General features: G+C 35.1%; 1 protein-coding gene across 5 annotated transcripts in view; it reads left to right on the top strand.

The window, feature by feature from the left end:
- Nucleotides 1-10101, top strand: part of CadN (neural cadherin) — a 610878-nt gene extending 600777 nt beyond the window's left edge. For 3 of the 5 annotated variants that reach the window (XM_089240252.1, XM_089240174.1, XM_089240435.1), the window contains 3 exons: nt 2646-2914; nt 5842-6087; nt 7587-10101. In XM_089240252.1, the coding sequence (XP_089096378.1) occupies nt 2646-2914; nt 5842-6087; nt 7587-7849 (778 nt within the window). In that variant the 3' untranslated portion in view covers nt 7850-10101. Of the gene's footprint in view, nt 1-1870; nt 2113-2645; nt 2915-5841; nt 6088-7586 lie in introns of all 5 variants that reach the window. The other 2 variants (XM_089240398.1, XM_089240325.1) reach the window with 1 other exon arrangement.
- The last annotated feature ends 2980 nt before the right edge of the window (nt 10102-13081 follow it).

Raw genomic sequence — 13081 nt, 5'->3', positions numbered from 1 at the left:
ACGTTGTGACTTAAACACAGGGTTTCAACATGAATTTTTCAATAATGTATATGTTAAATATCTGCCATTTTTGAGGCGTATAATGTCAAATAAGGGTAAAATACACATCAATGATTACCCATTATCTCATAGCTGATGAACTAACAAAATTATGTAAATTGCTCAGTGAGAGATTGAAAAAGCCTCTCTCGTGCCCATTCATAAATTCCCAAATTTTGATAGAAATCCGATCATTTTTAGTTATTTGAAAAATATTCGCATGAAACTTTGGTTTATGTGTTAGGGCACATAGGTCAAATACTCTTTTGACCAATAAATACCTTACCAATTTTTTAAGTTTCAAATTTTTCTATGATAGTTATTTAAAATTTTGGGAAGTGGAAAAAATCAAGGGTTTCAACCATAGATAAGCGAATTTCCATTTTCCGGAGTAAATTTCTTTTATTATGTGATGATAGACAGAGGCACTAATTTTACTAATTGGAAGTTTTTTCAGTGGGGCTGTGTAAAAATGTGAATTTTCGTGTTTTTTTCCTGATGACATTTTTTTTGAGTAGTTCAGAACAATGCTATCTTTATTGATCATTTTTCATATTTTAGTATCAACCATATACAATTAATATTCCACTTGTATGACCTTACAATTTATATTTTGCATGAAATTTGATTCGATTTCGAAGACAATATCAACACACTGTGGACGGTATGCTGCAAAACGAATTTATCTCTGTTCCCATTTTTTTTCGGTAAAATGTGGATACGGTAAAACCTCGATATACCATGGAATCGGATGAATCACGAGCATTATCCCACATTATTTCAATCCTCTATGATGCACTCCCATTAAAAACGTATTGAGAATTTTTTACATAAAATCGGATGTAAATTTGTGCTGTTAGCATATTTTCGATTGCGATAATACATCAACAACTTAATTAATTAGGGTGGATTTTTTTGATAGCTAAAATAGTTAATCAAGGGTAAAATATACAGTTTACCTTATTTTTAATAGTTAATTTTAAATTTATCTATAAACACATAAATCTTGCTCTGCAAAGTTGAATGGTTTTCATCTTGAATTTTATTTCCAATTCCCTCAGATTGGTGAGATTTTATATACAGTCGAATCACCCCGTTTTAACGAATACTGTTATAGCGAAAATTTCTTTGTAACGAACACTTTTCTAAACCCCCAGATAAGATTGCATAGGAACAATGTAATTCCTTTATATCTAAATTTCATTATAACGAAGTGATTTCTCCGGTCTCTTGGTGTTCGTTATAACGGGATACGACTGTATCTCTGAACACGTAAAATATTTTCAGTTCTCGAAAAACGACACCACAAGGAATCAACTTTTTCTGGATATTGCACTCATACAGCCATATTTTGTACTGAAATGAAACTAAAAGATTTACTTTCTAAAATACCAAAAAAATTTAAAAAAGAAATTGAAATAACGAGTTCTCTTCGACCATATACGTATTTTCCATGTATATTCAAATATGACCACATAAAGGGTTAATGAATTGAATAAGAACATTTCATGCACTCCTATCAGTTGCGATTATGATGCCATTAAAATTTACTATGGCTCTGACCTCGTTCACAGTTTTTAAAATTGACAAATGACTTTAGTCGACTACCATCCAGTAATGTGTTGATATACGAATCAAAAATGTTTTCTTTTATTTATATATTACTTTTAAAGTTTGTTTGGTTTAAGCTCATTTGCATCAAAAGCGAAGTAATTTCGGAAAGCTTTTTCCTTGCCCTTAGTGCCATCCTACTAACTTGTTTCTCTCGCTAACATGAAAACTAACAATAACCTGCATCTCCGGAATGTTCCCTTTTTACCTGTCTTTCCAGATGTCCAGAAGGCTTTACCATAACCGAAGACGGCAAAAACTGCACTGACGCTAACGAATGCCTCAGTGACCCTTGCCTCAATGGAGGCAGTTGCGTCAACCTGCCTAACGGCGAGGGCTACTATTGCGTATGCCCTGACGGCTTTGGTGGCCTCTATTGCGGGGCGAGGCACGAGGAGAAAGTCATGAGACTCAGCATGGCTGCTTTGGCTGCAATACTAATATGCTTGCTCAACATTCTCAGTAAGTTCCATGTGGTGCGATGATGTATACCCGATCTGAGCGCGTAGTTCAACCCTTCGCACACAAAAAGGTTGTCGATGATTTTTCTTGGCATAACTACTTGTCTTTTCGGGTCTGGGAATCACACAAAAAGCCTTTGTTGCATGCGTAAAACTTACATGCATTTCGAATTTTGATTGGTAATGAAATGGAGGGTTGAGCTACGACGTCGCAGGTCAGTATGTTTGTCAATGTATTTAATTTTATACATGAAATCCAATTTTCACTGCCCTGTGAGCAGATCCTTATATTTTTTGGGCCAATTATAGATGAGGTATAAAATAAGCAGACCTTTTGAATTGGCTCACGCGTTATTAACTGTGTCTTGCTCTGCATGTGAGAATTGGAAATTCCCTTGAACTCGAAGGACACATGCTCCGACTTCGGATGTTTCTTCAAAGAACCAAAACCACTCGGTTCTTTGAAGAAAAAGCGTGTGCTCCATTATATGTTAATTATATCGATTTTTCCTGTTCTTTGATATAAACCGACAGCTGTCCAGAAGGGTTTAGGCCAGATCCAATCTTCGCTAAAAGATGCATCGACGAAGACGAATGCGCTTACGATCCTTGTGGAAACTCAAGCCAGTGTCACAACCTGGACAACGGCCGAGGTTTCTTTTGCGTCTGCCCTGACAACGAGCTGTGTTTCAACTGCACGTGCGCAGCTCCCAGAGCCAAGAAAGAGCTCAAAAAATCAGTCACTATCAGCATAAGTTACAAGGCTATCGCGATAATTGCCATATGCGCTGTTACTCTACCCAGTAAATCCATATTCTTTTTCTTTTGTTTCCAGTATTTATTTTCTGTTAAACAATATTTTCGTTTGCTTGAGTCAAAAGAGAGGAAAGTATAAGAATAAAGGCGCACGGGAGTTTTGGCAACACGTGGCATTAATTGATCCCCGGATCGAGGTCGAGCGACCGCCATAATCCGGCATCTCTCGAAGGACCGAAAAGGGGATCTAGAACGCGTAATTGAATGAATAACATGTCGATTTCGGTTGGCACACAACGTTATAAAGCTGGAGTCGGAGACTAACACATAATACTCCAAGAAACGACAGTGAATGCGTCACGTCACGTGATTCTATTATTTATTATTGATATACAATCTTGAAGACCAGTGTAGCAACTGCGCATCAAATCTTACTTTTTCGACGTCATCAGCGCTGTTCGACGTCATGTCAATCTATGAAATTTTCTTACAGCGCCAAGTCGAAAATGAAACATATATACTTCAAAAACTTAATTTACGTCACATATATTATAGTCATGATTACAAACCCAGAAAGTCTCCTCCATTCCTTTCCACAGCACAGTAGAACCTGTTTCCAAAATATGAAGGCCAATCTGGTTGCTAAATAACCACATCATCCAGTGTTGGGGGAATCAATTAATAGGCCGGTAAATCATGAAAACAATTGGTGGGCGTGGTCAGTACCGTCTAGAGCAGACGGTACCGTCTACTCTAGACGGTATTGGCGTGGTAGTCCAGGTCGATAAGATGCTCGCCTAAAGTACCAGAGGATGTTTATAGGTGTCGAGAGTTCGATGCCAGGTTCATCCTTGTCAGAAACTTTCCTGACACAGGGATATAACAGAAACCGTGACATGACCACAGAAAAGAATGCTACGACAGGGAGTCCCACATCTAGGGGTTATCGCACCAACAGTGAGTGCAAAAAAAAAAAGGCTTTGACCTTTGAAGACCGGACGCATCCCGCTTCCCATCTCAGAGAGATGTCGAAGCGTTCCGAAGGATGGGTGTATCCGGAAAGTTTTATTATAAACAACAAAACATTGTCGCCTCAGACGATGGCAATAAAAATAAAATATATATAGAAACGATCGTCAATCTGAGGTCATATAACAGATAATTAAAATCAAAACAACAAACGCCAATAGACAATCAAAATCGTAAACAAGATTATACGATGATGGCATTCTCATAAAGAATCTAGTAATCAGGCAATCGAATGATTCTCATTAATCTAAATCTAATGATTCTCAATAATCTAAATCTAATGATTCTCAATAATCTAAATCTAATGATTCTCAATAATCTAAATCTAATGATTCTCAATAATCTGAATCTAATGATTGTGAATAATCTAAATCTAATGATTGTGAATAATCTAAATCTAATGATTGTGAATAATCTAAATCTAATGATTGTCAATAATGAATATAAAATTTCGAATCGCAGTCATCCATGTTTTTACATTGTCCAGCTTCGACATCAATTTGATTGCCGACATCGGTCTTCAGTAATCATAGGTCCGCCGTCGTCTAGGCCGCAAGTTGTATGGCCTCGCCTGATTGCGGCACTCTCGCGGGGGCGGGTGTGTAACGTCAGTAACTCCTCTCAGTCTTGACCGCAAGTCGTACTCCCTCACCTGACTGCAGCACTCCCTCGATGGTACATACGTCGGGTCGGTGCCCCCTCTCGGTTCGCGTGCCCTTCTGGTTTTGTCGTGCATTTTATACAAGTTCTGCTCCAGAAACCTGACAAGACCTATCAGGCGGCGGAAGTTCGTAGGACTACGGAGGGCCCTTATCTTCCAGGTTAAGGTATGAGACGGGCTGAAAAAAAAGGTCAAAGTTTTATTAGCCCTCGTGTGCAGAAAATGACCGTAGTGCGACAAAAATGATCACATGAAAGTAATTGGTAATTAACGGGAATTTAATATTCATTCAGGAAATTTCTAGTGCGTTTGAGCATCGGATCGTTTTTCCAGCTAAAATCAATATTACTGGACGTTTATTGAAAGCATTGCCAATAAAAAGTACAGTATAACCATTCACATGTATGACATAGCCTTTATTAATACTTTCCCCTCCGATATCATTGAAAACGTGATATATATAATATCATTTGATTGCATGTTCTCTTCATATTTGTTTTAAGTTGTTTTTTTTTTCTCTTATTAGTCTTTAATTTGAATTATTTTATGAGTCGCCACCACACACTGTTTCATATGATTTCTCATTCGCCCTCTTCACGTTCCTACAAAGCAATCAGGAGTCTGAATTGAATTTCTTTTAATAAGTTCATTTTTTTTCTTCGATTTTAAATAAAAGAAGTTTCTTTCACTAATTACATTTTAACCATAAATTATTGCTAATTAATAATTTTTTTCTCTCACTTTAAGGAGCGAAAAAAATTCAATTAATCGCGTTTATTAAGAAAATATTCAGTGATATAAATATTCATTCAATGTCATTCCCGCAAATCGATGAAAGAAATAAATGAAAATATCTAAGAAGAATATCGTAATATTAACTTTTATTTTAGAGTAATGAAAAGTGTTCAGCTGAAAGCTTGAAATTTCAAGAGGGGTCATTCAAGTATTACATCAGCATCGGGGGGGGTGACTTTTGATCACAAGGGGGGAGGGGGGTTTGAAGGTCGCTTACGTCATCAACCACCCTTTATGAAGATATGAAATATTCCAAGCTGATGACGAAATTTTGCTGACAGGGGGGGGGGGGGGATCAAAAATGTCTAAAAATCTGCTTACGTAATACTTGAATGGCCCCAGACGAAATACCTTTCGGAAGAATTCATTCTTTCAGCCCTTTCCAATCACTTACGGGTTTAACTTCATATTTATTCTTGATCATTTAGATTGACTATTTTTACTATTTATGAGTATTTTATATGAATGTTTTCCCTCTTTGCTAATTAGTTTTAGTGCTCGTCATCGTGGCTTACACGAGAAACCGCAGACCTAACCAGAAGTACGGTCACGGAGACGTTGACGATGACGTCCGCGAGAACATCATCAGTTACGACGACGAAGGAGGAGGAGAAGACGACATGAATGCTTACGACATCACTCCGTTGCGCATCCCTATTGATGCCACGGGTACACCGATCGGTGCCAACCCGGGTTCCGAGAAACCGCCTATGAAAGAGCCACGTCAGAGACAAGGTATATACGTCTCGCGATATAAATATCAAAAGTCGAATCCCGTTTTAACGAATACCGATATAGCGAAAATCTCGTTTTAATGAACACTTTTCTAATCCTCCAGATGCATAACAATGCATAAACTTGGAATTCCTTTATGACGAAATTCCGTTATAGCGAAGTGATTTCTCCGGTCTCTTGGAGTTCGTTATAACGGGATTCGACTGCAATTCAAAAACAAGTTTTCATTTTCATTTTCTTTAGTCGTTCAGGAAGCATCCATGGCCCCCACATCCTGAAGCAGGGCTTCTAGGTTGGGATCTTTTGTGGCCCCCTTTTATGATGATTTTATAGTTTAAATAAACAAAAGATGATCAAAATCGCCCCCAGAACACGGCGCGGAGGTTTCATGAAAATTTTAAGAATAACTAGAGGCGAATTGCATACTCGGAGATAGACTTGGATGTCTGGGGGGGCACGATGATGATGTCAATTCATATGTACATATATACATTAGATCAGTCCACTCCACCTTTGACGTTAGGAGGTCCAATGCTCCATGGGCTGAGATAGTCCCGTATCTCCGCCCATGGCAAATTGGTAGGCAAATGAATGAATAAGCTAACCCTTAGCTAAGGCTCTCTTCTGGCAATCCACCGTTTAAACTAATCTCACATTCATATATATAAAAATGTTCTCTCCACTTGTTAATACAAGATTCATTGAAAGACTGGTTATTTGTGTAGATGTGTGTGTGAAGATTACAAGGAAGAAAATTCATCTCTGCCCCCACGGGGACTCGAACCCCGGTCTCTCGCTTGTCCCGTGGGGGCAGAGATGAATTTTCTTCCTCATAATCTTCACACATCTCCACAAATAACCAGTGAATCTTGTAATCCCACATTGCTCACCAAATAGATGTTAAGCGAGACGACTCAGACCGGCAGTTTTATGCAACAAATGTATATTCGTTAATGCATTCATATGAACGGTTGATCCGGCTTATAACATTCTCTCTTAGAACGTTTTCCCACTTTATACCACTTATTTTCGTAGTCCCAGCTTTTACTAATTCTCATCGAGATCTCTCGATTAAAATGTTTTCCCGCTTACAAATTGGTAGGCAGGCATTTCTAGTCTGGTGTGGGTCTCGAAAATCACTTCTACCATAATACTCTTAAGACGGCCCCGTAACTGCTGAATTTATGAGGAGGATTCCTGCATCCATATTCCTTCCCTTTCGTACTGCAGTGTGGAGACGCATTTTCATTCAGATCGGACAGCATTCCTCTTCTTATGTTCGGGTAGCAGATTTTCTAAGAAGGATATACAAAAAACTCGTGCCAAAGTGTGACAAGTGCCTTAACCGAAATGGCAGTTACGTAGAAAAGCAGCAGGGAGTTGTACCTAAATATTTTCTATATGATAAAATTTGTGTATTCATTTCCATTTCTGTTAGATCTGATGTCATCTCATACTAATTTTTATAATGCATCTTTTTTTTTAATGACATCTTTCAGTGCCATTGGGTATCCACCCGGATGACGTCGGCGACTTCATCCGCGGACATCTGGACAAGGCGGACAACGACCCGAACGCTCCGCCCTTCGACGACCTGCGCAATTACGCGTACGAGGGTTGCGGCAGCACGGCCGGTTCCGTGAGCTCCCTCGCGTCCGGCACAGATGACAATGAGCAAGATTTCGATTACCTCAACGGATGGGGACCCAGATTCCAAAAGCTGGCGGACATGTACGGTCCCGGAGAAAGTGAGGAAGACTGAAGCCAGAGAGAGAGAGAGAAAAACAAAAAAAAGATCTAATTTAAAAAACACAATTCTAAAAATACCAAAGGACAAATATTAATTAAAGACAAACAAATAATAATAATAAGACAGTTTTTTTGCCCAAAAAAAAAGAATTCAGTTGTCTTTTTTTTTATGTATCATTTCACAAAATTCAGGCTTTACTTCCGACAGAGAGAAACTTTGCGTTCTTCATCGTCACATCGTTAAAGTGTGAACAAAAGCACATGAACGTCGTCTTAAAAACAAAACCCTCCCATAGTTACTTCACAAGACATTAATGAAGATATTCAAGTATATACAGAGCACCACCGAATCCTTGTGTTGATCTAAATAACAATTGCTTTCTGAGTTCGTCGAAACACGATCCCTTCGCAGTTTTTACACACGTAATAATATATGTATTAACCTATATACCGGTATGTTATAAAAAAATTCTTAAGAAGGTGGACATTGCAATGCTTAGAATCCAAAAAAAAGGGAAGCTTGAAATAACTGCCAAATAATGATTTCGAACCATGATGGGAAAAATATATGAAGGAAAAAAAAAAAAGAGAAGATTCCAGACATTCGTGTTTTATAAGCCTGATTCGCGCTGTTTTTTAATAGTAAAAAAAACACAAAAAAAAATTAATAATATATAGTTGAAAGAAGAAAAGAAAAGGACTATTATTATGTTTTTTCGTGTTAGAATGATAACGTAGACGTGTGTGATGGAGAGAGAGCAAACAGAAAAATAATGTTATAGCATAGGCTGGCACATACGAGTGGTGTTATTACGAGAAAAAAAGAAATACCGTCTATATTATTTAGAAAGAATCTTCGGACGACGTTTTGTGCGTGTGTTAAGTGTTATTTAATTTAAGTGCTATTTTCGTCTGTTGTTTCCAGAGGAATTATAACTTTTTGGACTCGAACGTTTTCATTTTTTGTTTCTTTTTTTAAATGAGCTTGTCAAAGCTCAAAAAAAAGTCAAAGCCATTTTTTTTTCCCCCCCGAACATTTTCTGCTCTTGTTTCGTGTGATTTATGGAAGGGAAAAAAAAAACTTGATATTTTTGTTCGTTTTTTCATCTTTTTTTAAGTCAGCGTCTGTGTGTGTGTGTGTTCGTAGTTGTTCTTTTTGTCTTTTTTTTTAATTTATAATAAATATTTTCGTTGTAAAAATTCGGAACTGACCGGAGGGTGATGATCTCTCGTGTGCATGCTTTGAAGTTATAAATATTATATACATATAAATATATATATAAATATTGATTCACTGGTTGTTTGTAGACGCGGTTTGTACATTTAGAACAATGAGAGATAGTTTTCCGAGTGGAACTTTGGCTTCAAAAAAAAAAAATGTGGTTGGAAAAATATTTCTGGGATGATTTGAGACCTTTTTTTTAATCTCGTTTAGTATTGAGATAAAAGAACTAGTCTTGATAACTGATATTTTATGGTAATTCTGGAATTCATTTATATGCTAACCAATAAAAATGGGGAGTTATTTCTTCTAAGAAAGCCAGGGTTTTACCCGGAAGACTACGTCCATGACGGTGTCTTTTCTAACCCTTCTGCCTAAGCCCACTCATAGATTTTTCATCACTAAACAATCATTCGCGTATTGTCGAAATATCAAGCATTAAAAAAAAAAAAGCGGTGGGGTTATTTGAAGGCTATGAAAAGATATTCGAAGATGATGATGATGATGATAAATTGATAATGAAAAAAACTATTCTTGCGTCATTTCGTACGTTGTGTGAAGTCTCTTGCGTGCTGCTAGTCCATGTATATCAAATTACATTTCTTGCGTCACCCGCACCCATCATTATTAACCTCCTTTTGCATAGAATTTATATAAGCATTTTTCCTATTGTCTTAACAAAAAAAAAAATTATTAATACTGTGTACATTTTATTATTTTGTAATTATGGAAAAATTATACTTCATGAAAATTTTATTTTCTAAATCTGTGTTGGATTTATTCTGTTTTTGAAGTAAATTTGATCTTTCAGCCGTGTTTTTTTGTAAATAAAAAAGGAAAATCTAATTATACATATTTAAAGGCACTCAATTATAACAGGATGATTCATTTCACATCCACGCGTGCGTACATTGCGTTCGACTTCATTGGTCAGTCCAAAGCCTATGGATGTGAATTGCATTGCCTTGGAGCTACGATCATAGAATCACCAAATTTATTAATAAATTGCTCGAAAATTATGGATTATACACTGCTAATAAAAATTATTAAAAATAACTGTGTCTATATATATATAGATTAAGAAAAAATAAATTTATACAAATATAAGACATCGAGCAAGACTCAAATTTACCTAGACATGATCAATACCATGCATCGACATCCCCGTATTTGAACACGATTTTCAAATATATATCGGTATTCACAAATTTACGAAAATTGAACAAAAAAATTCTTTTAAAACATTTACTTCATTTTATCATGCTTTAATCATTATATCAATAATAATGACAACGAGAGTCTGAATCTGACTGTATTATACGCTGTGTGTATTGTACGTAATGTCATTCTTTTTCTTTTGTTTTTGAATTTTGTGATATTTGTAATTTATGTACGATCTCTCTAGTGGTAAATCCGACATTATGGTACAGAAATGATATCATGCACTTAGTAGCTGAGCACAGTTTTGTCTGTGCACAGCTTTAGTTGTGTATCCGATAAATTTCCCACATGTTTGTATTTACCACTAGATAAATTTTTTTTTCACATCGTCAGTAAAAAATGCTCAGTCAAATTTTTTTCTCGTTAAAGTGTTTTGTATTATTTTGTATATTTATATGTCGACTGTACAGTACTTAATTTATTTTTATGCGTTTGCCATTAGACTGATTATTTTTTGTATTTTTTCATGTACTACATTTTGTAAATATGAGTTTGTTAAATTAATATGTAAATCAGCATGGCTAATCTCTTACATGTTATTACATCCATTAACAGCCCTGGATGACCTAAATATGAATATTTTTCTCCTAAAATATCATCCAAATATTTCTGCAAGGAAAGAAAAAATAACTTTTTATTATGACTATATGATATAAGTATTATCTTTCAAGGTATGACAACTGATCAGTATGGTTAACTACTGACGGGAAATTAAACTTCGTGTTCAATCACTTTGTACAGTCTTTTTCTGTGCTTCACATGGTTTTTCCTGATAAATTTGAGACCATAACAGTTGAATCGAAGAATTCTCGAGAGCAATCATTTTTATACATATTCTTATCATAAAGTCACTGAAAACATTTGAGAGTACTCACTTAGTTCTGAAATTTTTTCAATCGGGTCAAACATAAGCCATTTTTAGAAAAGCAACAATAATCCAAATATTGAATCGTATTCGTAACCAAATGAACATCTTTGTAAAATACCATCATGAATCCTGGCTTTGAATAACCGATAAATAAATAACATTTTTCCAAATAAAACTATGCCACCACAAGAAAAATATGATACCTCTCATATAAATTCAAAACTAGGTCACATTTTTTGCCCAATTCACAACAAAAAATAAGGAATAGGATGATAAGACCACAATCAAACTTTCATCCTAAAATTCTAATACCAAACTGAAGTAAATATGCAACGTGTAAAACTCACTGAAAATTGACATGTTCTACTTTTTGGTATCTTTGATGTGTCAAACACAAAACCCAACACTGGAGAAAACAAACAGTCAGTTATTGAAGAACTGAAATTGTATTGAAATATATTATTAAGATTTCAAAAAAAGTTATATAAGTAGATAATTGTATGGTTGAAAAAAAAATTAGCTTGTCAAAATGTGCTTGTCAAACTTCATTATTTGTATGACATGCATAATACTGTGTGAAGGTGAATTAACCTCATAAAAAGTCCTCGCAATAAAAAAAAAGATAATATTGAGCGTCCAGTTGAAAGGTCACTAAAAACTTGAAAGTTTATTCCAAAGACAAATCAGAAATTATCTTCTAATGGAAATATTACCTTTTATTTTCTTTTATGTGTGCAAATAATGTCCATATTTCTGCAAGAAACAGACAGGTGCTTTTTTCCCCTTATGTATTTAGATATTGGTAATGTAAGTTTATGGATATTTAGTGATACAGTATACCAAACCTATAGGTAAAAGAATTACAACACACACACAATATCACTTTTTTTCTTTAAATATACGAATGAGTATATCAGAATGTGTGTTTCATTTTGATATCTGATTAATTATGATGTTTCTAGAACTGATTTGATTATTGAAACCATTAGAATTTCAAATGTTTACAGCTGACAAAAAATTCTAGAGAAAATTATACTCGAAGGCACATTTTTTCCAAAAAAAACATAAAAAATAAACCAATAATTTCCAACAGCTTAAGGTTACTTTTTACGCATTTGATGCTCAAAATGGTGAGAGTTCAAGTTAGACACAGTTTGTATTTTGAACTCAGTCTTCTTTCTTCTCGATGATTAAATAAAGTTTCAAAAAAAAAAACTTTCCATAGTTCAAAAAAATATACATAACCAATAGTTAATAACTCAACAGCAAGAAGCTATATTTAAGTAGTTTTTAAAAAATTCACTTCTAATGAATTACAATCATACAATCAAAATGAAAACTAAGCAAAATACTCAAAAGTATTTTTGGGACATTTCAACAATTCATAGCCACGAGCAACTCACTTGAGGAATTGTTAATTACAGCTCTCAAACGCTATGAATTGAAGAAAATATCATCAATAATTCTTCTTCTTGTCGGCTGATACACAAAACTTCCTTTATTTTCCTGAATTTCCCAAGGTTATTACCATGTCGAAACCCAAGTGCCTAAATAGCATTCTTCCATGCTCTTGCAGAAATATGGATATGTAATCTTGTGTTCATGTCATTTTATTCATTAAATGCAATGTCATATTTCACTCCATTTCACTTTGTGTCTTTTTAATGTTTTTGACAAAAAAAAGCGTTACATTTATGTTAAGAGTCATTAAATGCGATTGAACGAGCTGTATTTGTGAGTATGTGTGTGTGTGTGTTTTTGTTTCTTTTTTTTTCTTTTTTTTGGCTGGACTAAAGCAATTATACACTGGAAAAACTGTACTTTTTATGTTTTATATGTGAACAACTCAGGTTTTGTGTTCTTTTTTTAAATTCATTGTTTACAGTCAAATAAAATTTGAAAAATAATTGGAATTTTTTTGCATGCATATGTGT

This window comes from Pholcus phalangioides, unplaced genomic scaffold (assembly GCF_987345545.1).
Source record: "Pholcus phalangioides strain wild (caught in Gottingen) unplaced genomic scaffold, Ppha-v1.0 ptg000001l_1, whole genome shotgun sequence".
Classification (NCBI taxonomy): domain Eukaryota; kingdom Metazoa; phylum Arthropoda; class Arachnida; order Araneae; family Pholcidae; genus Pholcus; species Pholcus phalangioides.
The sequence above is the reverse complement of the archived record's forward strand: the minus strand, read 5'-3'. Positions and strand labels throughout refer to the sequence as shown.